The 25,384-nt window shown below is 46.1% G+C and overlaps 1 protein-coding gene across 1 annotated transcript in view; it reads left to right on the top strand.

The window, feature by feature from the left end:
* The window catches only part of ACOXL (acyl-CoA oxidase like), a 981,865-nt gene that overhangs the window by 771,044 nt on the left and 185,437 nt on the right, over positions 1–25,384 (top strand). Inside the window, exon 17 of the mRNA XM_069234707.1 lies at positions 22,272–22,342. Within this exon, the coding sequence (XP_069090808.1) occupies positions 22,272–22,342 (71 nt within the window). The remainder of the gene's footprint in view (positions 1–22,271; positions 22,343–25,384) is intronic.

Raw genomic sequence — 25,384 nt, 5'->3', positions numbered from 1 at the left:
CAAGGGTCCGTGGGGGATCCGTAGTAGATGGATCAAATGAGGTCGGCAGTGTCCTGTGTAATATTATGTTACCAGTTGGTGATGGTGCAGTTGGTGAAGGGGCCTGGAGGATTCGGAAGGCTGTTGGTGTCCCAGGGGTCTAGGAGATTGATGGTGTTGGCAACCGAGGGTTGGGAAGCATAGTTTTTGTAGATGGTGGCTATTTGATCATTTAAAAAGTCAGGGTGGGAGTTGCATACATTCCCTGTAGGGGTGGTGAATTTCTCCGATGCCGATGCTTTGGAGAATTAGTTGACGATCTTGAAAAACACTTTGCTGCGGTTGGAACTGGTTTGAATGCAGGTAGCTAGGGCTTGTTTTCTGGTATTATCGATGCATTTGTGGTAAAGGCTGAGTTCCTGAAAGCAGATCGGTCGATGGGGTCCTTAGAGGAGCATCATCTTTTTTTCGAGTTGCTTGCACTTGGCAGTTCTAAGTTCTGGTGAGTACCAGCTTGCTTGGCGTAGTTGTTGGGTTTGCTCGGTTTGAAAGGGAGGTAACAGTGTCTGCGCTATTTGAAATCCATGTTAGGACATTTCTGACAGCTCTCTCTGTTGGGATGTCTGGGCGGTGAGTGTTGAGGGTGTCACAACTCTGTGCTTTGGAAATCTTGCCCTAGCCTCGATGGGAAGTGTGGGCTGTCCTGGCTGTGTTGCAGTGGACTGATGTGAATTTGAAGTGTAAGATGGAGTGGTCAGTCCAGGTGAGTACCGAAGGAGACTGGATGTGACGATGGGGTCATGTGTATGTTCAGCAATGTGCATGGGGTCAGTGACAAATGATTATGTTCATGCTGTCCAGGAGATTGGTGGTGTTGGTGTTATTAGGGTCATCGAGTTGGAAGTTCAGGTCTCTGAGGAAGATGTAGTGTTCTGTGTCGATAGCTTGTGTGGCAATCAGTTTGGTGATGGCTTCACAGAACTTTTGTCATGGCCCAGGGGAGTCCGTATGCTAGTGGTGCACCGTTATCGTCTAGCTCTAGGTGACCCACCCTTTTTTTAGCAACCCACCCTTCACTTGAAAGCCTAGTCATCCCGACATCCTGCTTTTCAGGGCAACCATCAGGAACCTGTCCAATGGTCCCCTCAGCTCGAGAGTCAAAATGCCTTGGGAACTAATGGAAAAAGAAAGATCTCACTTGGAAGTATGGCACTGAACTCTGTTAATGCTAATAGTCTCCTTGCACGCTATTTTCACACCTTATGTGATATGGCTGAAATGGTGGTGCCTCATGAGCCAGAAGATATGACAGGACACTTCCATGGGGTGATTCAAGACTTGCAGGAGTCCGCCCACCATATTAATAAATCAGGACTGGACACTGCTGACATGGTATTCAAGGCTATGGGCAGTTCACCATATATCTGGAGGCATGCCTCTCCCCACATATCCAGCTTTTTCCCTGAATTCCTGGCAAACGGGGTGGGCCTGCTCTTTGATGGAGTGTGCTTATTCGGGAACAAGATTGACTTAGCCTTCAAGGTCCCCCTTCAAGAGATTTTTGCCAATTTTGACATTTTCATGGCTTCTCAAGGGGATTCTTATTTTGACAGTGGCAGCTATACCAGCCTCAAAACCAAACCAGCAACAACCAAGCCCGTTGGTCAGACAGTACCCAGGCAAAACCAGAGGAAAGGGTAGTGCATCCACCCAACATCCCTCCTCCTCCCCTTCCCCTGCACCACAGTTCAGAACTCACCTCAGACCAACTAGGAAACTCTATTACCTTTAATGAGGCCCTAATGGATGTTGTGGTGGGCACCTAGGCAAAATCAGGACCTTACCACCCAATGAATAGGTAAGTGGCAGGATGACCCGGGCCTACTCTTGGGGATCCAGATTTTCTGCTCTAGCACTCTACTGGGAGTGTATAGAGTTACAGGTTTCTAGCAGCTGCCAGAAATCTAATGCCTTTCTTATGATCCGACCTGAACAAGAATCAGAACAAATGGAAACATTCATGAAACGCATGCTTTCCAGTGCGAGTTAGGTCTATCAACACCTTATGCCTCTTGGGTACGTACTTGCACACACTATGCATTCTGGACATTTACCAACGTGGGCATTCCTCCACACATTCATGAAGCATTAATGCCTTTGTAGCCAGGTCCGGCTGAATGGATGTATTGCCCAATCTGTCCTGCAAGATATCCTGGTCTGTTCTGGATGACATCAGACTGACCTTACATCATTTTATTTATGATGTATTTGAGGGTCCAACCCTCCCTCCTCCCCATACTGTTGAAAGAACTCATGCTGTCCATTTGTAAGATGCAAATCTAAAGTTTTACACAATGCATTATCTGATTTTCATAGCTCAGTGCTCCACAATGCATACAGAGCTCAGAAAGAAACTGATGTCAGTGCACGGTGGTGGTGCATATATGGGACCCCGATGTCATATCCAGAGTGGACGGAGCCACACACATCCTCGTCAACGCAAGAGGGAATTGCTGAAAAGTTTACATATCCAGTCAGGTACCGGTGTAGAAATTCACAAGGTGAGGAATCAGCAGTTAGATAAAGTCTCTACCAGAAAAGGCATATCTGAAGTTAAGTAACCTGTTTGTTTGTCTGTTCCATGTAGCAGAGCCTCCTTTCCACCTCTTTTGATTGACAGTTTTTATGTTAACTCTGCTTGCTCTTCAAACGCTATTTTTTTTCTTTTTAAGTTAAGCATTCCATGAAAGGGAATGTGTTTTCGAGCCGTTTCCATCATATAGTTCTCTCCCACTGTGTTCCTCTGTCACTCTTGTGCTTCTTCCCACCCGCCTCCATGCTGTGCTCTCGTCCTCATTGCTTTCTTGCCTGTGTGCTGCTGCTCATCCACTCTGTTGCTTTCTTACACCTGTTTGCTTCACTTTGCGCTCTCTTTGTTTTCTCTTTCCCTCCATCCGCACATCCATGTTGATTCCCCCACCCGTGCCCCATGTTTACAAAGAAAAAAAAGAGGCACGTCCAGACATCAAAAAATGGTGTTTGCACCGATGGTGGAAAAGCTTAAGCAGCTTAGGGGTTAAAGTTATTTGGATACCGACTGCTTAATTTAAGAATGAATACCAAAAACATTAATTCACATAAGGATAAAATACAGGTTTAAAAATATGTAGGAGAACTGGGAGAACTATTGTGCCCCACTGGTACTAAGAACAGTCTAGCAATAATGTGATACAAATGTATTCGATTTACTTTTAAATGTGTTCTCGATTTGAAGCGTTCTAACAATTTTTTTTTTATTTTTTTATTTTTTTTTTATTTATTCATTTGAACACAAACCAAAGAAACATACATTAATACAGCAGATCTCTCTACGAGAGGATAGGGATAGATGAGAACCATTACAGACCATACAGCTACTGTAGTATCCCAAGTCGCAAGCGGCTCTCTGCTAGAGTCTCTCTCTATATGCTGATATCGAGGTATCCGTTCCAAAAAGGAGCCTCCACACCGGAGGAGCGTAGAAGTCCGCCGCCCCAACGTAGGACAAGGACATACACGCCAATGGTAATAATCTAACATCGTCGAGCAGGAAGAACTGCAGAAAGTAACAATTGCTAGAACCACTAAAAAGGCAGGTGGAGCACACAGTCACATCGCGCAGGATTATCATACAACAAGGTAACCCACATGATCTGAGGGGGAGTGAACCGCGCAAATGGGAGCCATCAGTCACGCAGCACACTGTGTCGCCAGATATTCATTTAGAGGGGCCCAAATATCTTTGGGGCGGGACCCCTCTGGCATAAGTTCCCAAAATACTAACAGCTGATCATGGCAAAAAGCAGCATCTCGTAACCAGTCGGACCTACGAGGAGCTCTCCCCCGACCCCAACACATAGCAACTCTACGCTTAGCCAGCAGCATGAGAAGGCCCACCAAACGTCTATGCGGGCCCTGAACCTCATCCATATATCCCAACAGCGCTATCTTAGGGGAGAGGGGTACCTCCACCTCTATCATTTCAGCAATCGACCATCTTATCTCCTCCCAGAACTTATACACTTCCGCGCACTCCCATGCTAGATGCAAGAAGCCCGCATCTTGAGCCCCGCAGCGAGCGCAGCATGTATCCGCTAGCAACCCCATGGAATGTAGTCTCTTGGGCGTATAATATAGTCGGTGCAGAAACTTAAAATGCAGCAAGCGCAGTCTGTAATTCGGGGATAGTGCCCTCATGTGAGCACAACAGCTACGCCACATTGCCTCCGGGATAGGCTCCCCCACATCTCTCTCCCATGCAGTCCTAGAGGACACCACAAGGCCACCCCCTGCTCCTGCATAGCATTATACAGCTTTGTTATTAGCTTAGAGGGGGATCTCGTTCTGCAAAGTACCTCCAGAGCACGAAACTCCAAGGGAGCACCCGGCGCTTCAAAAAATCGATCTTGCAGCAAAGCGCGGATCCGGAGAGCGCAAAAACATTGCAACGGAGTACCATCACAGTCCGAAAGTGCATCGGGAATATCCAACAGCCGACCGTCCACCATCCAGTCTCCCAGCACCATCAAGCCAGCGTCTCGTAGAAACCCGCGCACCCCTCCATCACGGAACATCTGAGCATCAGCAACTGCCATAACAGGCAGCGAAGGAGCAAAGGGTACAGAAACCCCAGACCGCTGCATCAGCGCTCTCCACGCTCCCGCCGCGCAGGCGACTGTGTCGATTCCCCTAGAGCGGGGTGGAACCCGCCCACCGAGCACGCATACCAAGCCATCAGGCCAGACAGAATCACTTTCAGGTGCCAGGTGTGGCATATAACGGGTCGGATTCAGCCAGTAGTACGCAAAATGCGCCTGAGCACAGTGATAATATAACTCCAGGTCTGGGGCTGCCAGTCCGCCCCGTTCAAATGGCATCGTCATTTTCTCCCAAGCGATACGCGGCTGCCGCCCCGCCCACGCCAGCCGAATAAGCGCAGATCGCAGGCGCCGGAAATAGCCCCTAGCAAGTGGAAGGGGAAGATTCACGAACAAATACAGAAATTTAGGGAGTACCACCATCTTGGCAATAGCAATGCGACCAGTCAACGAAAGTGGCAAAGCGTTCCAGACCTCCACCTTTTCCTCTAGCCATGTCAGCGCTGCCCCATAATTAGCAAGACGTAGCGCTTTTGAAGCGTTCTAACTTAATCCGATATCTGATACAATACTTCATGTGTTTATATTTGAAATTCTGGTAAATAATAGTAAAAGTTTAATGAGGGGTCAGGATTAGAATTCTGTGAGTGAATTTGGGTACATATTATTAGTGTCTGTCTGACCCACTGGCACTTGAAAAGTCAATGCACTGTTGCTGTTATTTGAGAACAATGCCTTGACCAGAAAACAAAGCCGTGTCTCCAGATGTGGTGTATATTTATGAAGAAAACTCATAAATTAGATCTCTGTGCAACGCAGCTAAAAGACTGAAAAGTTAGGTGTTTTGGTGACCTTGCATGGGTTGTATACGGTCTCGATTTTTGAGAAGCTGTATAGTGTTAACATTTCGGTAAGAGTTTAAAGTGCAAGATGGCGACTGTCGTTCATCCTGTTAGATTTTTGGGTCCTTTCGATATTCTGTGGGTTGCTGTGTGTGTCAAGAGCGGAGATCATTTTCCTTTTTATGCGGGAAGGATGTTTGAAGCAAAGTTTACCCACGTTTATGCCGACAATCAGGTGTTTCGATCAATAAAAAGATGTATTTACCTTATTGGTATTCAGAAAAGGGACCTCTGTTGTTCAAGTCAATAGGTTAGTTATATGAGTTAATGTAGTTATTTGTGAAGCTAGTCACACAGCTGTGGAAACTGATATGGGGAGAGATGGTTAAAAGAGAAATGCGATGGTTCCTATTTGACTCCTTATTACATTGCAGGGTCTTTTTTTCTCTTTTGGAGAACGTGAATCCTAATGTCACGTTGGTACATGCGTGGCTGAAGAAACGAGGGAAGGTTGAACATGAGCTGCATGTGAATTGCATCGACACAAGTGGAGGAAAACATTAAGGGCCAGATGTAGCAAAGGGATTTTCCCATTCTGTGTCAATGGGAACATGTGTTTGTACATATGGCCCTAAGTTAGATAAATATCATGCAGTCCAGCCATTGGAATCAAATGCAGAAGAGTGGGTAAAAAGTCATGAGACCTTGTTGGGTGAAAAAGGATTGTCAACATTTAAAGAGTTATTTAATGATTCGGAAAGTGCATGGATAGCAAGAAACGTTGAGTGGCACAGAAAAAGCAGAGTTCTTGTGGTTGGCAAAGAACATCGAAGAGAAGAGGGGCTTCCAGGTGAGGTGGAGAGTGTTGGAGCCTTCTCAAGGAAAAATAGTGGTCTGTGGGTGTGCGGTTTTGACACAGGATGGAAGAGCTGTGCAGACGCCAGAGAGATTTAAAGATGTTTTTATGGATTTTGTCATTGGTATAAGTGGTAAAGTTTAGTAATCATGTTGTGATAATAATATTGGGTCCTAGTCAGTGGCGTAGCGTGGGTTGTCAGCACCCGGGGCAAGGCAAGTAATTTGCGTGAGTGAGCCAGGCAGGGGCAGAGAGCTGCGAATGCGAGCGCGCCCCCCCCCAGATGTTGCGCCCGGTGCGGCCGGCCCCCCCTGCACCCCCCATGCTACGCCACTGGTCCTAGTTTACCCTTAAATGTTTGCTCAGTTTGGAGTGTGTCACCCTCAGAAAAGATCCGGGTCAAGGCTTAATTTGCAAATCTTTCAGATCTTGTTCATTGACTTTTGTGGAGTACTTTTGTTGGTGGTAAGTTGTGGCCTGCTCATTTGCCAGCAGGACCCATTTCTATAGACTACCTTTCTATTCCTTCAACTTCGTGCCTAGTCTCGTCATCATAGAGGACTCCGAATAGAAAAGGAGTTTATCCCAGTGTGAGACTCTTTGCTTCCTCCCTGTTTATCTCCGTGTCTCCCGGTACTCACAATACTTCTGCAACTGTTAGGGTGGACCACCAGCAGCACTAGTTGTGCGCCGACCGATATCTACCAAAATACCCTTACCACCATAATACCCTTGTCTACCTCAACCTGGCGCTACGAGCAACCTACTTTTGAGGACTGGGAGAACTGATTTAATATTGGGTACTTTTTACAGTGTGATGCTACCCCAGCAGTGTCTTGGAGTAAGCGTCTCCAGTAAACGACCATGACTGTATTATTTCACACTGGGTCAGGCAGAGCTCTTCCTAAAATATCTTCTGGAGACAACAGTAACAACTTCAGAGACAACTCATTGGTATCAGGAAGCATTGCATATTTACGAGTGCTTAAGTTAGTGCTGTCCTTTAGTTCATCTAGGGAAAAAAATTTATTTTGAAACATTGGGATCGATTGATAAAGAATACTTTATAACCTGTGAAAACATTCTCCTTGCTATAGCTCTTTACTGCCTGCTTATTCGCATTGACATGAGTCATTGTTTATTGCTGTGATTGCACTTTGAGACTCATAACTTGCTTATGTGTTATGTAATGCAAATACAACATTTCACAACACAGCCGGTTTGCCTTCATTTTCCTATTTAGCTGTATTGAAGCCTTACCTATTTTGAATATTTACCAAACAAGCATCAGCTACGGCCCTGGTGCGTTTGGAGGGACAACAAAATGTCTCTTTGTCAGGAGCGGCAAAAATCTTGGCACTGGCCCTGTTGAAGGCCTTGGACATTTCTCTAATGAGAAACGTTTAAGACGGATTACCGTGCTTTCGTGCTTCATAAAAACCAACAGTCTGCACGGACGACTTGAAACAACTACCACAAAGCGTATTCTTTCTTTGAAAACACCTACATGTTTTGCTGCATCCTGGTGTGGGCGCAACATCTGTATTTGCCACCTACAAGCCATGTACCAAAAACCGTGTCTAGTGCGAATCCGTGCTAGAAAACAGTCTGACAGTTTTAAAATGTGAATGTCCTACTTTTAAGTAAGTTGCAAAAGATTAGTTTGATTTTAAACTTGATGCAGCATATTATGGCATAAGTAGGTAGTTTAAAAGGGTTTAGACTATATTTTGCGAGGGCTTCTGACTATTCAGACATGTCTCTGACAAAATAGATTTTAAATTGCAGTTCAGAGTGTACAAATTAGTTGAAATGATTGATCTTGGTAGAATGAAGGGTTTCACTGTGCCTCAGATCAGGAGAGTTGATTAATCAAAATGTGTACATTTTGTGAATACCATTTAAATTTATAGTTCAGTAATATATTTGTCCAATGTATGTTGTTTGTGCAGTTTTTATTAAACTTGTAAGCATGAACAGAGGGTATTATTCCTAGGCTTTTTGTAATTTTACTGTGTGATTCCTTCAGTATGAATAATTTATTTCTTTTTTGTTACATTATGTTTCGATAATTTCTGTTACATATTTCTAGCCCTCGTGTGATCCCACAACTCTAAGCCTGGGCCCTTAATATGCTTATGGAATTCTGACCAACCTCAAGGTGGTCTTATAGGCATTTTTTATGGTTGTGTTTTGTAGTGCTTCATATGAATTAGGGTTTGGGTAGGATAGAGCTGTCTAGTGAAGTATTTAGAAAAGGATCTTATTGAATACTCGTCAACTAGTTCCTATTATTATACTAATCTGGGCAATACAATGGTGTTTAAAGAGCCTAGACCATATGTTTCTTGGGTTGGCATACCGGTTTTTACATCTGCCTTGAAATCAATGAGTTATAAATTGTTTTTTTAAATGTTTCCTGCTTCCTAATAAGATGTGAGGGTGGGTCGTTCTGGGACTAGCATCCAGTGTATGGTGAAGATTTTCACACAAAAAGCTTTCTCTGAAATGGTAACTATTTGCTAACCATTCATTACCTCCCCATCATCCCTCCGTATCCCATTCTGAACGGAGTGAAGTGCCCTCTTCACTCCTCACGTCACTTTTAGAAAGCTACTTCTTCACTTTCCATGAAAGGGAAGAGGGACAAGGAGTATATAGCCCCTCCTTTCCCCTAGAACTATCTGTTCTTTTTTTGTGCACTTCGTCTTCACGCCTGGTGCTGTTTGGGCTGGCTGGGTGCCCTTTGGAGTTTCTTCTTTCCTTATTTAATGGTAAGTGCGGCTGCATGGGCGCTGCTTCCTGTTTTCTCGCGTCAGCTAGGGCGCTGCAGGTTTTACGCTTAATGTCTGACTGGCTTCTTGCCAGGCGTTTCTACTTTTTGTTGGGAGCTCCCGGTGCATTTGCCCGGGTGCTTTTTCTGGCTGCATAGGTGCCTCTAGGGCTGCGGAGGTGCCCTGTTTCACGGTGGGGGGAGAAGGGGGTGATGGGCATCTTGTGCTTTGCACAGCGTCCCCTGATATGCCTGCTGGTGCCTTGGTGTTTATCCACTGGCGGTTTTTCCCCACACTGGGCCATTCCCAGCAACTTACATGTTGCCTGCTGCATGAGAGTTCCTGAGCTGAGTGATGTACCCCCTTGGCCTGGGTGCTGTTTGTATTGGCCTGCTTGGGCGGCCAGCACTACTTGGTGGCTCGGTGTCTTCCTTGGTCTGGCTTTGGGCCTGCCTATAATTATGGTTGGGATCCTGCGGTGGGGGCTGGCTACAGCCTTTACCTCCCCGTTCCCTTTTTCTCCGCCCCTCGGGTGTCTTTTTTTCACCCGAGGGTCCTTCTGTTTTTACTTCCCAGGCTTTCCTGTGGTCCTCGGCTGCTTTTTATTCCGGTCATTCTGTGTGTTTTTTCTGTGCTACACATGGCCATCATGGGGAAGTACGCTTGGAAGAGTCGCCATCTTTCTCCTGCCTTGTCTCCTAAAGGGGTGCGTGATGGTGCGGTTCACCATCACCGTCCCCCGGTTCCTGATGCTCAGCTCCAGGACATGGTTCGTCAGCTGTCAGACACCTTTAATTCACAGCATGGGCAGTCTTCCCCTGTTTCTCATGTGTCTTCTCCTGGTTCTGCCTGGTCTGTTTCTTCCTCTTCTTTAGTGTCCACATGGTTGTCTCCCGATTATGATGAGGATGATCTGGGGTTTCCGGCTGGTGCCTCTTCTAAAGGGAAATATATTTTGAAGGAGGATTTGGAACCAGTGATCTCTTATTTGTCCTCCAATCTCCAGCTCCCTGTGGATTTGGCGCAGCCTTCTACTAGTGGTGATTGGTTCCGACAGTTTCAGTGACCTTCCTTTCCCAAGCTTCTTGTTATCCCTGCTGTTCAATCCTTGTTACAACGTGAATGGAGGGATCTGGATAGTCTCTGTTCCTCGCTTTATTAGTCGCCTTTACCCTTTCTCCCAAGGGGAGACTTCGTTCCTCAGGTTCTCACTTTGGATCCTTTAATTTCCATCCTTAAGAGTAAACCTTGTTTTCTTTCCAAGGAAGTGACTTCAACTGATCCTGTTGATAAGAAGGTTGAGGTTGCTCTCAAGAGATCTCACACTAGTCTTAGTCTCTCTTTACGTTCTGAGATCTAAGGGTTATACTTCCCAGTCCCTTGTAAGGATTTTCGGTCCCTTTTCTCTGTTATTCAGGAAAGTGAGGACTTCTCTGATTTCCTGTCCCATATGGAGGTTCAGGTAAAGTTTCTCTCGGATGTTGCTTTTGAATCTCTTCGGGCTTCTGCTATGGCCACTGCTGGTTCTGTTTCAGCTCAACATCATCTCATCTCAGGGGCTGGAGGGTTGATTCCTTCCAGAAGAATTGTTTATTGTGCATACTCTTTGGAGGTTCAAAACTCTTTGGGGGTGAACTGGAAGAAGTCCTCAGGAAGTACTACAAAAATCAGAAACATGTTCAACCTTTCCGTCAGAAGCCTAAGGTCTGGAATGGTGGTAGGAGGGGCAGGATCAGTTTTGGAAACGACAGCCTGATTCCCTGGCTATCCGCTCCTGGTTCCAGCATAGGGGTCCTCCTTCAGGGGGTGCCTCTCGTCAACCTGGTGGTAGGGGGAGTCCGAAGCTTCCTTCCTGACTGGGCTGCCCCCTCCTTTTCTCCCGTAGGGGGGCGCCTGGCTCAGTTTTATCCAGCTCGGGATGCCCCCATCCCGGACACCAGGGTTCTTCAAGTGGTGTCCCAGGGTGTTTGTTTGGACGTTTCTCCAGAATTTCCAGATCCTCACTTCCGTCAGACAACTTAGCCTCAGGATCCGGTGAATTGGTTGACCCTCTCCGATGGTGTCACCTCCCTGGTCCTGAAGGGTGCTCTTTGGGCGGTTCCTCCTCGGGAGAAGGGGTACAGTTGCTCTTCCCATGTCTTCATAGCCAGGAAGGTCACAGGGGATTTTTGTGTGATCATCGATCTGCGGTTTCTGAACCGCTTTGTCCCGACCTTACTTTTTCGGATATCTACTTTGTGCCAGGTGATTCCGTTGGTCTCTCTGAGGGATTTCCTGACAAAGATCTATCATCAGGATGCCTATCTACATGTTCCGGTGGCTCCCTCCTCTCCGAAGCTCCTGAGGTTTGCGGTGGGCTCCCAACATAGGCAGTTCTGGATTCTTCCCTTTGGGCTCAAGTCCTCCTCCTGGATTTTCACCAATAATCTGGCCCCGGTGGTGGGTCTCCTGCGTTCCAGGGGTGTCTTTATCCACCCAATATCTCAAAGACCTTCTGATCCATGCACCCTCTCTGGACAAGTCTCTGGCGGACATGGTCACCACTGTGTCTGTTTTGGAGGGTTTTGGTTTCCTGAGCCATCCCTACAAGTCTCACCTGACTCCCTCTCAGCAACTGGAGTATATTGGAGCCTTTTTCGATTCAGAATAGGGGATGGTGTCCCTTCCTGCCTCAAGGTGTGCCTGGCTTCGTCAGTCTCTTCAGTGCATCCTGCAGGTTCGGACCGCTTCTTCGAAAGAGTGACTGCATCTACAGGGGTCTGATGGTAAGATAGGGCTTATTTTCCTATGTTTTCCCCCCTTACTTACCATTGTCTTGCTTGTCCCTGCTGTTGGATGTTATGGTGCTACTCTGTTTTCTTCTTTCTTTCAGACGCCAATTTGGATGTTGTCCTGTGGGCTCTCCTCCACTTGGGCCCTTTGGTTTACCATATCCTGCTTCCCTGGACTCTGGCCAGAGGCAACTTCGGGAATCTTATTCCTGTTTCTTTTCCAGTTCACCCGGATGAAGGTGCAAAAGAAGAACCACCAATGAAGAACAGTCAGTATTGCACCCAATAAGACGGATGCGGGTTCCTGGTGGATGCAGGTGATGTCCCACGCTGGATGGAAGGTTGCAGTCTGGTGTGCATCGCTGGATTCCTTCAACAAGCCTTGGCACACACAAAGCTCACAGTTAACGGAAAATGGCACTGCCCGGGACCGGGAAGGACCTGGTGGCCTCTACCCAGGACGGGGCTCTCAGCAACTCAGAGAGCCCTCAGAAGACCAGGAGGCGCACACATGAGTCCCACAGCATGGGGACAAAGAAGGTGCCAATGGAGGCCCCTCAGCACAACACAAAGGGATCCTGCGCCGCTGGAGAACCACTCAGGAAGCTGTGTGCCGCAGGAAGGAGTGCTGGGGGCCTGAGCTGTGCTGTGCATGAAGAACTTCGGGGAAGGTTGCACACAAGCTGTGGCAACTGCAAAACACTCGATGCACAGGGTACTGTCTTGCATGGAGAGGCAAGCTCTTACCGCCACCAAAGTTGGAAAGCTGGACCTTAGGACCATTGGGACAACTTCCGTCCACCTCCCATGTTGCTGGATCCACACAGTTCATCAGGAGAGAGGACCCACGCCACCGGTCATCGCTGCATAGGGGTGCCTGCTAAAGCAGGGAAGTGACTCCTTCACTTCAAGGGAGATTCCTTCATTCTTCTGGTGCAGGCTGAAAACAGGCAGTCCTTGGAGGATGCACGACCTGGAAACAATTGCAGTTGCTGGCAGGAGCTGAAGATACAATGTTGCAGAAGTCGTCTTTGCTTCTTTATTGCAGTTTGTAGATTTTTTAGAGGGTCCAGATGCAGTTTTGTTGGTAGTAGGTGAAGTAAAGGATGCAGAGAATTCCTGCTGGAGTCTTGCAATCCTAATCTGAGAATACACCCAGAGGAGAGACCCTAAATAGCCCTGAAAGGGGGATTGGTCAGGTACACAGTTAAGCACCTATCAGGGGAGGGCTCTGACGTCACCTGCTGGCACTGGCCACTCAGATGCTCCCAGAGTGCCCCACCACCTTGGAATCCAAGATGGCAAAACCCAGGGACACTCTGGAGGAGCTCTGGGCACCACCCCTGTGGTGGTGATGGACAGGGGAGTGGTCACTCCCCTTTCCTTTGTTCAGTTTCATGCCAGAGCAGGCACTCTGGGGGTCCTTGAACCGGTGTAGACTGGATTATGCAAAGAGGGCACCATCTGTGGCCTTCAAAGCATGTCCAGAGGCTCTGGGAGGCTACTCTTCCCATGCCTGTAACACCTATTTCCAAAGGGAGAGGGTGTAACTCCCTTCTCCCAAAGGAAAGGCTTTGTTCTGCCTTCCTGAGCTTGAGCTGCTCAAGCAAGAGGAGGGCAGAAACCTGTCTGTGAGGTGGCAGCACCTGGCGCTGCCTGGAAAACCTCAGAAGGCTGGTATGGCAGTACTGGGGTCCACTGTGAAGCCCCCAGAGTGCATGGAATTGTACAACCAATACTAGAATCAGTATTGGGGTACAGTTCCACGTTGTTACACACCTTACATGGCCATATTTGTAGTTACTTGTGCAGCTGGACATAGGTATTGACCTATGTCGAGTGCATGCATAAAATGGTGTCCCCACACTCACGAAGTCCAGGAAAATGGTCCTGGATGACTTAGGGGCACCTCTGCTAGGGCAGGGGTGCCCGTAGACACAGGTAATTTTCACCCAGCCTTCGGGGTTGAAAGGCCTGGCATATAGGTGACTTATAAGTGACCTGGTTCAGTGTAAATGGCAGTGAAAGGGTGCATGCACCATTTCACGCAGGCTGCAATGGTTGTTCTGCAGAAGCCTTTGTATGGGCTCCATATGGGTGGCAAAAGTAATGGTGCAGCCCATAGGGATGCCTTGGAACCACAATGACCTGGGTACCTAAGTACCATTTACTAAGGACTTATAGGGGTGACCAGTATGCCAATTTGGGATGAAATAGCGGGTTACCAGTATGCAGTGACAAAATTGAGAGGCGAGAGAGCATAAACACTGGGGTCCTGATTAGCAGGATCCCACTGACTCAGTCAAACACACTGACATCAGGCAGAAATTGGGGGTAACATGCCAAAAAGAGGGTACTTTCCTACAGCATCAATGAATAGACTGCTAAAGGAATGAATGTGAGATCCCTCGTCCTGTTGTTGCCCTTAACTGCACCCAAGGAATGGTGCAAGATCACTTAAAAATTAATACATGACGTTTTTATTCAACATATTCACTTTTCGTTTCAAGTATAGGTGACAATTGAACACACAAACCCCAGATTTTTAACTTTATTTTCCTTAGTTAGGGATGCCACCTTGAGAGACTTCGAATCATATGAGGAATCTATCTTTTGCTAGGCATACTCGGTGGCATCCAACTTTAGCTAAGATTTGGCAGTATGCAATGTGAGATTTTACCTTGCTTGTTTTACAAGCTGGCATCTGTGTCTGCCCCTTCAGATATTTGCAGCATGAAGTGTCTCATCTGCAGCTGAATATATTTTGAAAATTATCAGTGTCAAACCTTGATGGGAGCCCACAAAATGCCAGAACTGTTTGAACTATAGAGTGGATAAATGGTAGGCTCCCACAACCATAAGTAGACAATCTTTTTCTGGCATCCAGTAGAGTTGTCTCTTTGCTTGTATCAGGGTGGAAACCCAGCTGCCCATGATACAAAAGTGCATGACCCAAAAGGTGATGGACGATTTGCAGTTACCACTTTTTCCAAAAAATTCGAAACCAGGGGGGCATCTGCTATTGTATGATAGTTTGCAGAATCATCTGAGTTGAAAGAATAATTCTTTAGAAGTGACATGCTCCATACTGTCCACTGTTGGGCAAACGAGGCCATGCAGACAATAGTTTGGTGCACATTCAGTTATCAGTCAGAGTAGCCATTTGGGTAGTAGTAGTACAAGTCGTTTCAAAAGTTGCATTAGGAAAATCTTATATTGCAAGGATCTTCAGGATAGAAGCTTATCTTCCTACTGAAAGAAATGAGTGCCCCTCCTTCTGTATGATCAGCTCCAAGTTTTTTGGACTTAAGTTGCTGTTTTTTCGACTCCGAGAGTGCCCTGAGGCCTGCTATCAAAACCTCAGTGCAAGTGCCCTGATCCTAAATCGTGTATGTTGGATTGGTTTATACCCAATTCACCTAAGCAAACTTACTTTTAAGTCCCTATTATATAGTACCCAGTGTACCCACTGCAACACAAAACTGTCATTTTTACTATTGAAAGACTTTGTTGCCCAATTGGCGAATACAGGGTTACATGCTGACCCCTGAATGGTGTAACTAAAGTTGATACTTCAGGGTCTCAAACTACTTTTTACATTAAGCCCGACTTGATACTCAGGTTGAAATTAAGGTAATGTTGTGGTGTGCAGCTTTCACAAAGTTTCCACTTTGTTGCCATTATTCTCCTATGCCCTTAACGGTTATACATGGGGGTTTATCCTCAAGACCGCTTACTGTCCTCCTGGGCAGATGTGTAAACTACTCCAGGAAAAAGGGCAATAGGAGCCTGCGCAGGAGAGAGGTGTTACTTCTCCCTGGCTGGAAGCCACATCAGTATTGGTGCAAAAGGCGAGCTTCAAAGGAGAAGAACTCATATTGTGATGGACTGGAGAAGAGGACCGGAGAAGGACTGTTCTGCTGCACCAAGGAACCGGCAAAGAGAAGCTGCTCTGGCATCGACTGCACCTGCTAAACCTGGTGGCTAGCAAAGGAGAAGGGATTGTGCCTGCCATGTCCTGCTCATGGAGAAGTCGTCTCTGGAGCTCAGCCAAAGCAAGAGACTCCAAGGGTCAGCTGGCTGATCTCCTGGTCTTAGTACAGGACCTCAACAGCTGAAGAAGCCTGCTGGGGCAATTTGGTAGCCCAGATCTTCATATCACTGCCACTTGGCGCCATGCAGCACCAGGGGCCTGAAGTCGATCCTCAAAGTCGCACCCGGGTCTGCTGGACCCTGGAAAGTCGTCAGGTTGCAGCCTGGTCACTTAGAAGACTAATTATCACCCGGGAGAGGATTTGGATGTAATAGCAGTATCAGTCAACTGGATTTCTACCAAGACCAAGAGTACTTTGAGGGACATCAACCCCTGTGGCCAGAACAGCCTCAACATTTTTGTGGATTCAGGAGTAGCCGCAGAAAGACCCGTCATCGATTGCATCACATCCAAAGCACCCTTGAGCATAATCAGCATCCTGTATCCCTTTCATCAGGCCCACTTCAATAGGAACCTAAATCAAAAGGAAAGAAGTATCTGGACCTTGCAGAAGGCTGCTTTCTCTTCCAAGATAAGTGTTTCTGAGGAGCTTGGGGGGTCCCCCTGATTGGCTGCCTGCCAGAGTTGTCACCTGAAGTAAGTAAAAATAACCACATTGATACTTTCCTACGTTTTTCCTGAAAACATTTCTAAGTGATACATTTGTTGGACTTGTCAATGCTTATTTGCGGTTAAGTGAAAAAGTGCTTATTTACAGTGCCTTGTAATGGTATCTCCAGAGCCCTCCGGTGAATCTTTTTCGTTGTGGTGTCTAAACATACATAACAATACAGTCTATTTTAATAAATTTATGACATATTTTGTTTGTGGTGCATGTATTTCTGCTTCAGTTGTTTTTTTTAAATTCTTGCCACTTTTTCCTTTGTGTAAGCCTGACTGATCAGAGCCACAGTTACCTAGTGTTGAGCTAAGGGTTTCAGAAATTAAACCCACTGATGCTAAAGAGGTTGGTAATTGTGTTACACAGTGAGGTCGCACAATCATACCATAAAATACACCCCATTTCCTTACACCATCCCTATCATGTTTCCTGTAGTTTCCTTCTCAACTTCCATTTCGCACATAATCCTCCATTGTTTTCCCTTGTCCCATCACTTGCCTGCAGAAGGAAAAGAGAACTGCAAATGACCTGTAGTGGTGGCTAACGAACCCGCAATCTGGTCGGCAGCAGACACCTTTCTCTTCTCCAGCCAGAGCTGACTGAAGTGACAGATGGGTCACTCTTGGGCAGGGGCAGCCATTTGGGAGAGGTAGAGATCAGAGGACTCTCATTTAGGTGGGGTCTTAGCTCCACATCAACTTGCTGGAGCAGAGACTGATTTTTCTAGCACTGAAAGCCTTCGTTACTTCTGTAAAGTGAAGGCTCATTCAGGTATTCACAGACAACACCACAATCTTGAGGTATTGCAACAAACAGGGAGGGGTGAGGTTGTGGGCCTTGTGCCAAGAATGCCCTATGTCTTAGGAAATGGCTGAAACGTCGGGGCGTTTCCCTGGTGGTTCAACATAGGGTGGGCTCTCTGAACGCCAGAGCAGACAAACTCAGCTATTTATGCCTAATGGATCACGAATGGCATCTCCATCCAGAGGTGGTGCAAGGTATCTTCCCAGACTGTGAAGAATCTTGGTTAGATCTATTGGTCACCGTTGAGAATGTGAAATGTCACCACCTCTGTGCGCTGAAGTTTCCAAGGCTACTCACTCTCTGAGATGTTTTTCGTCTTGAATGGCGCTCCGTCCTCCTTTACGCCTTTCTGCCGATATCACTCCAGTCCAGAGTTCTGAGAAAGATCAGGAATGAAAGGGCCCAAGTTATTTTTGTGGCTCTGGATTGGGCAAGGAGAGTCTGGTGTCCCAAACGCCTGAGCCTCAGTTCTCCAATCAGGCTGCTTCTCCGGGAGAACTTTCTGTTGTCCAGCAGGGCAGTCCTGCACCCAACCTTGCACATGCTCGGCCTTTATTCTTGGAGTTTGAACACCGGCAGCTGGCAGATTTCGGTCTTTTTCCTGAAGTCTGTGATGTCATCCTGGCTGCCAAGCGTCCTTTATCCAAGACAGTATGCGCCTTCTGTTGGTACAAATGTGGTGGCTTGATGTGCTTCCAAAGATGTTGATCCCGTTTCTGCATCCCTGTCTCAAGTTCTCTGCTTTGTTCTTTCATTGGCCCAGAAAGGATTTGCTCAGGGCACTGTTGAAGGATATCTTTCAGCCGTATCAGCTTTCTTGTGGTTGCCATACCACCCATCTCTCTTCAAGTCAACTGTTGTGACTCAGTTTCTAAAAGGAGTCCAATATATGTTTCCTCCAGGACTATTCATCATGGCCCAATGGGACCTGAACTTGTTTCTAACTTTCCTGATGTGTACTCCTTTTGAGCCCTTGTGCAAATGCCCGCTACAATTATTGACCATCAAAACAGCTTTTCTATTGGCCATTACATTGGCCAGGTGGGTCAGTGAACTGTAAGCATTTTCTGTGCACCCTCCTTATACAACATTCTATCCAGACAAACTGGTGTTGAGGAACGCCGACTCCTTTCTCCCGAAAGGAGTAACACATTTTCATGTAGGCCTTGCTTATCTTCTTTTCTTCTCCTCAGCCTTCCAAATAAGAAGAGCAATTCCACTGTCTAGACCCAAAAAGAGCATTGTTTTTCTACATCGATTGTAGTAGAGCGCTTGAGGTGGGCAGTCAACTCTTCGTTGGGTACTTTGGAGCTACAAATGGAAAGGCTGTGCAGAAACTAGCCATCTCACGGTAGATTGTGCTCTACATCAAAATTAGCTACGTCTTGGCCAAGAAGCAACCCCCTGAGGGCATGCAAGCATGTTCCATCAAAGCTAAGGCGGCAAACACTGTGTTAGCTCTTGAAGTACCTGCCCTAGATATTGGTCAAGCCGTAATGTGGGGTTCTTTGCACACATTTTCTAAGTACTACTGCCTGGACAGTCAGGTCCATTGTGACTGGCATTTTTTCTGCTTGGTCCTATAGGACTTTTTGATCTAATGTGGTTGCAGACCCACCTCCGGTGAGTCTTGCTTGGGTGTCTATCTCTAAGGTAATTAATCTGTGGCTGGAAGTCTCTATCAGATGAACAACTTACTTGTCTTCAGTAACGCTTTAGCTTGCAGAGACTCTAGTTGCTGATTCGTTACAGACCCTCCAATCCTTCCTGGTCTGCGAATGGATCTTTCCTTATAGTGTAACCCATGTGTGGTCCTTGGTGTCTTTACACTCGTAGATCAGCAACTTCATGGCCCTCAGCTTCTGGCATGGAAGGGTTGTGAAAATTAACTGATGTTAGCGTGCAGGTGTGGCACCTCTATAGGCACTGCACACATCACTTCGGACATGGACCACATACTGGTGTGGAGAGGTACTACTCAGAAAGTTTCCGGATGCAATTTGATGCCTAGGGAATATTCTAAGATAAGGAACCTGCAGTTAGCTAGAGTCTCTACCAGATAAGGCATTACCAAAGGTATGCAACTTTCTTTTTGAATAACTGAAAGGGAGGTTGCACAGAAATGACGGATTTTGTTAAAATGTAGAAAAACAGGGGCTTTCTGGAATTAACACTCAGTAACTGCAGCGCTGACGCAAATCGGTCATAAATCATATACATAGGAAATTTTATTGTCACATCAAGACCAGTGAAGCAAAAGACACCACTGGCAATAGCGTCAATTTCAACTTCATTCCGCCAGTAGTCACCTCATGTACATTCCATCAGTCATGGAACATTCATGGGGAGAAGACCGTGAAAACATCTCCTCACTCAGAGGCCCATGTGCTATTGGTGCAGCATGTCTAGTGGCACCAGAGTCCAAAGGCCTGAGGAGCCAACAGAACCCTGATTATTGCTATTTTTTTTTTAATAAATAAGACGCCTTGACTCCATTTCATTCCTTGCACTAGGGCCCAGGACAAACTAGCTACAATACTGCCTACGCTAATACCGTCCTCCCACCTCTGCGTGTCACAGCAGATCTCCAGTAATGCTGCCTCCATTTCTGCTGCTGCAGATCCCCAAGAGTGCCCGTCTTCCTCTGCTTGCACCCCATTGGAACAAAAACATCAACCCTGCCCGTCCTCACAAGAGCAGCACTTAAGTTTAAAGCCACTCCCCGTATTTTGTGGCACATCCCAGTTTTTGCCTACCCCCGCGTAGTTTAAAAAGGCATGCATCTGCCGGTTCACGATTAACTGTTAGTCTTTTCTTTGCCACGGTACTGTCTGAGGTGTGGTGGTGTGCAGGATGTAGGGGGTTTTAGGGCTAAAGGGGCTGCCAGTGGTGAGGCAGGGCGAAGGGTGAAAGTTCTAGTGAGGCTACTTTATTTGGATGAATCTTTCTATTGTCTGCGTCTGAAGAAACTCACACTGCTGTTTTCAACACCATACTTGGTCTGCGTGTACAAGAAAGGATTAATTGCCCTTCCCGGTGTGTAGTACCTGTTCAGTGTGCAAGTCATGTGTTCAGTGCTGCTTCCACCTGCTCTGTACATGTTTTATAAGCGGGGAGGCCTGCCAGCCGTTAACCGTTTATTTGTGCCATACTGAAAACACTTGCTTGAATGGCTTTTAACTCAATGACGGCAAATAGTATTGCGATGGACTGCGTGGATTCTGCTTTGGAAACTAGAACAGTTGTTGTTTTTGTAGGTACAGTTCTTCTTACTAGGAGAATCTCACCAGTAGGTTGTTTTGGCCAAGGCCTTACTCAGCAGAGGCCTTCCAACGGAGAGACAGCCCTTCAGGAGAGCCTGAATTGATCCCGGGAGGGCAGGGGGCCCCAAGCACTAGTCAAGATTGACATTTGTCATGCCCCTAGTGAAAAGAGATACACTTCAGGATTAAAACTGTGCTGAAAGAAAACAGAGTGGCTGTGAGCCGCTCTGTAACGGCCATCAGTATTGTATTTTTTTTTCAATTCAAGTCCTGGGTGGAATTAGATGGCGTGGTAGAGTGGACAGAGGGGTCCAAATATTCCTCAAACTCTCAACCTCATTTCTGATAAAGGGTCACACAGTGGATGCCTCTAAACGTTTAGGAAGTCTAGGCTGCCATCAGCATAACGTCAATCATGTATTTGTTTATATAAGAAAAAGCCATAACTGAACATAACTTGATTGGTTGATTTGCTAAATACATTCAGAGCTAATATTTTTATAGCATAATTATGAAAAATGTTGTTTTTGCCAAGGAGGCGCTGCATTAAAAAGTTTGAAGATCACTGCTATAGGATGGAATAACATGGAAGAAGACTGCTTTGTTACACTCCTATACCTACTTTTACTGATAGACAACAGTGTGAGTGCGCAGCGCAGTGCAAACACACTGCATGTGGGTGTGGGACACATTCGCCTTAGCACCAGGTTTACATGTACTGTTTGTGTGTGTTTATCTGTCAAGGACGGGAAATACTGTCAGAACTGCCATTTCAAGCGAACTGAAGAAAAATGACATTTCTAGCTTGAACTCTAAAAAGAGGTCAGAGCAGCCCCTAGCTAGCTTCCACCTTCCCTCAAAGAGTCAATGGCCAATGCGACAAGGAAGGAGAGTCTTGGGTGGGACATTAAAGAGTGTACCCTGACCTGTCATGTCCCAACACTTCTACATGTTTCCTACTTTGATGTTCTTGCTCTCTGGATCTCGATGATGAACATATCATCTGTAATAACTGTAAACCAGTTCATGGGAAGCAGGGCTGCTGGGAAGTTATTGTGTCTGTCATGAGTCCAAGCTAATGACAGGCATTTGGGATCTACTGATTAGTATGTGATGTGAATCCCAGATTCATGATGGCTGTCACTGTCAAATGATATCACCCCTGGCTTTTCATGGACATTGTTGACAACCAATAGCCAATCTTTGTACATAGTCACCGTCTACTGGTAAACATCTGGGTGGTGCAGGCATGTTGTGCCCATCCGAAAGTTTTGAATATGTTTTCATCATATCTGGTCATCAACTATGGCACAGGGCAACCCTCACTGAGTTCTGGAGGTCATCTTTAGCATCTGGCGTCTAGTCCTGTCAGCGATTCACCACTCCTGGCTTCAGTTGAGCATCTATACCATGGAATGACCATCAGTGACGTCTGGAGGCCATCCTTGGCATCTGTTGTCCACGTCTGGCATCTGCTGTCCACATCTGACATATTATGACAGACCTCTGTGTTCTAACTGACATTGAACATGTACACTACAATAGGTTTTTGCGAGCTTCTACCATTCCTACCTGTCTGAGTATTTTATAGACTGCAGTGTCTGCATTTAGACATACTTAGTTCATACACTGACGTTACTGTGCATCGTGTAAAGAGATCTGATTAACCCCTCTAATTTAATTGTTTCAGTGACCTTAGAACAGTTTGCATTGGCTGTGGAGAATTGCCCTGTGCCAGAGGATCAGACTTTATTAATGGAGGTATGTCAGAAAATATTTAAGTTTTTAACTGCTGCTGAGATCATTGTTTTAATTGCTCAAGGGACAGCTGCATACCGTGGGCAAGAGTACTTTTAACATGTTTTCGCCTGACAACACAGGATTAATCTTGTCTGCAGTGTGTGGGAGGGATCCTGTCCTTTGAGCAGAACAGTTTACCCAGTGTGTGTGAAAATGACAGGAAAGTGGGTGTTGAGTTCTGCTTTGAAGTATATCTGACTCGCACCTGTTAGTTCCTTTTAATTCCTTCTTTATCTGTCTGCATTTTTAAGCTGGTTTGTGTAGGTTGAGATATTTTTTAAGTCCTTATCTTTCTTTTAATAAAGATCAAGTTTCCTGACCACATATTTTGTCGTTCACAGTTGTCTGGTTCTGAAGGAACTCTGGTGTATTAGAGAATGACAAGTTTATGTAGCATATTTATTTTCTTCCACAATTAAAGTGTACTTGCTGAGCTAAAAAAATTAATGGCCACGTTTTTTAGCTCAAACTAAAAAGATTCTGTCAGAGACTAAAAGTGAAATGCTGTTTACTTCAATGTGTAGATTTTGTATGCCGTTACTGATATAATATAATGTTGCATCGTCTGATATTGAGCGTGTATAAATAATGCAGTGCACGATTACATGTCTCTCAATATTAAGTGACTGCAAGTCTGTAAGTTGGTGAAAAGAGGGGATATTGTAGCTAGGGAAATTGTACATAAACAACTCCCCCTATGAGCTGCAGTAGTCAAAAATGGACTTGTCATTTGAACCTCGTAAATATTTCATACGTACTATGCCCACAGCCGTGAGTAATTAGTATTATTTAGCAATAAGACAGCTAAGGTTGCATGTTATATCAGTGAATTAATAAATAGGTTAATCAGACAATGTAACCACGTTTAGAAATGCTGGAACAAGAACAGCTACTCAACCTAAGTCTAATTGAGAATAAGCATGGATGGATGTGCTTCATTTTTAAATGCTTGAGTCTAAAACATTGATCTCCATACAAATGCAAGACCTTCTGTCCACCCATGGAGAATACATTCCTGACTTTGCCACATGTTACAAAACATCCCTTCATTCTTGGAAAGAAGGGGCCACCACAGTGCTGCCCCATAGAGGTAGACACATTCCTTCTCTCTGCTCCCATCGACGACATTTGCCGCACGTAAAGGAATGCTTTATCGTGCTGTGAGTCGAGCTGTCAGTCATTCTCCAAATCTGACAGCCAGCTACTGTTGGGCAGTGACACTATGCTGTTGGGAAGGACAGCCCTATCCTCTGAAGGTGTATACATAATCACATTTAACTGCAGTATTAGCCCACAAAGTGAGCATGCAGATTACAGCCTGAAGACTACCTACAAGAAAGTAGCAGCAGCAAGGTTTTTTTTGAGAATCTTGGTGTGGTGAGGAAAGTCTACAGATCGTGAAGTGATCCCAAGAAACAATTAAAGGAGTCATCTTTGTGCACAATAAGATTTGGCTGAGTATTGTCATGAAGGGGTTTGAATGCAGATCCCCTCCTTACCAAATGCACGGCAGACCTGAAAATGTTAGCCAGCTATCAGCCTTTCTCCCTACTACTCTTTCTGGCAAGAGTCATGGAAAAGATGATAAACACCTAGCCACTAACTCCGTGACACCACCCAATTAGAATTGAGGACCAACCACAGTAGAGTCAACCCTCTTTGCTGCCACGGATGACATCTGGATGATTGTGGACAGAGGTGACACTCCGGCCCTCATCCTGCTGAACCTTTAGACAGCCTTCAACACCATTTTCCACCCCATCCTTATTCAACGACTGCAGGAAATCTGCACCCAAGGACACATACTTAGCTGGATTTGCTCCTTACTGACAGGCCGCAGCCTGGGCCCTCCTTCATCCTGGGTGCTGACAACCTCATTTATAGATTTCCACAAGGATCCTGAGTCAGTCCGGCCATGTTCAACACCTACATGACCCCACTTTCCAGCATCATCTGCGTCCATGGAATCAACATAATCTCCTATGCAAATAATACCCAGATCATACTCTCCCTATCTGGCAAGAGCCAGACCAATTTCTCCGCTTAAGTTATGAAGTCGCCAGATAGACGAAAACCAACTGTCTCAAACTCAACACAGACAAGACTGAAGTAGTAACCACTGACAAAGACACCTTGCTCTGGGACCTCACCTGATGGCTTGCTGGACCCACACCCCTCCCAGAAACCCACGCAAAGAACCTCAGAATAGTAATCAACAACTAACTCACCATGACTTGCCAAGTGAACGCAGTCTCAGTCTCCTGTTTCCACATGCTCAAGATGGTCTTCAAATGGCTTGCCACCAACACTCACAAAACAATCACGCTAACCCTCATTGCTAGAAAGCTGGACTACGGTATTGCGCTCTACACTGAAGTCAGTGTGCAGCTAACCTGAAGACTGCAGTCCATGCAAAACTCAGTAGCCTGACACAACCTCCCACCCCACACTGACATCACTATACACCTCAAAGAGCTCCACTGACTCCCAATTTACAAATGAGCACTTTTAAAACTACTTACACACACACATATAAAGCCTTACACAATATAGGATGCATGTACCCCTAAAACTACATAAACGTCCACAAACCTACCAGACACCACCTCTCAGCCGCACTCCTATTCACAAACACCACCTGCAAATGCAGAGCCAGATTCTGCAGTCATGCCTTTTCCTACTTCACTCCTAAAACCTGTAACCTCCTCTACACCAGAGTCACCGCCTCAGTACTTGAATTCCCCTAGAAACTGAGGACTTGTATCTTCATCTAGTCCTGGCCTTTGCACAGCCCATGTACCTCCTGCTTTCAGGGCCAGGGTACTCCCCCGGGGGGATTCATGCACTATTCATATACACATAACATAACAAGGAGTCAGAAGTCAGGAGAGCTTTGTGCTCAAAAGGGTAGTAGGCAGTGTCAAGCGGTGATTGATTCAGAGAGGGATTGTTCAGAGAACGTAGAGATGGCAGAGAAAGTGAATGGTGAACAATAACTAGATG

The sequence above is a fragment of the Pleurodeles waltl genome, chromosome 5 (genome assembly GCF_031143425.1).
Source record: "Pleurodeles waltl isolate 20211129_DDA chromosome 5, aPleWal1.hap1.20221129, whole genome shotgun sequence".
In the NCBI taxonomy this organism is placed as follows: domain Eukaryota; kingdom Metazoa; phylum Chordata; class Amphibia; order Caudata; family Salamandridae; genus Pleurodeles; species Pleurodeles waltl.
The sequence above is the reverse complement of the archived record's forward strand: the minus strand, read 5'-3'. Positions and strand labels throughout refer to the sequence as shown.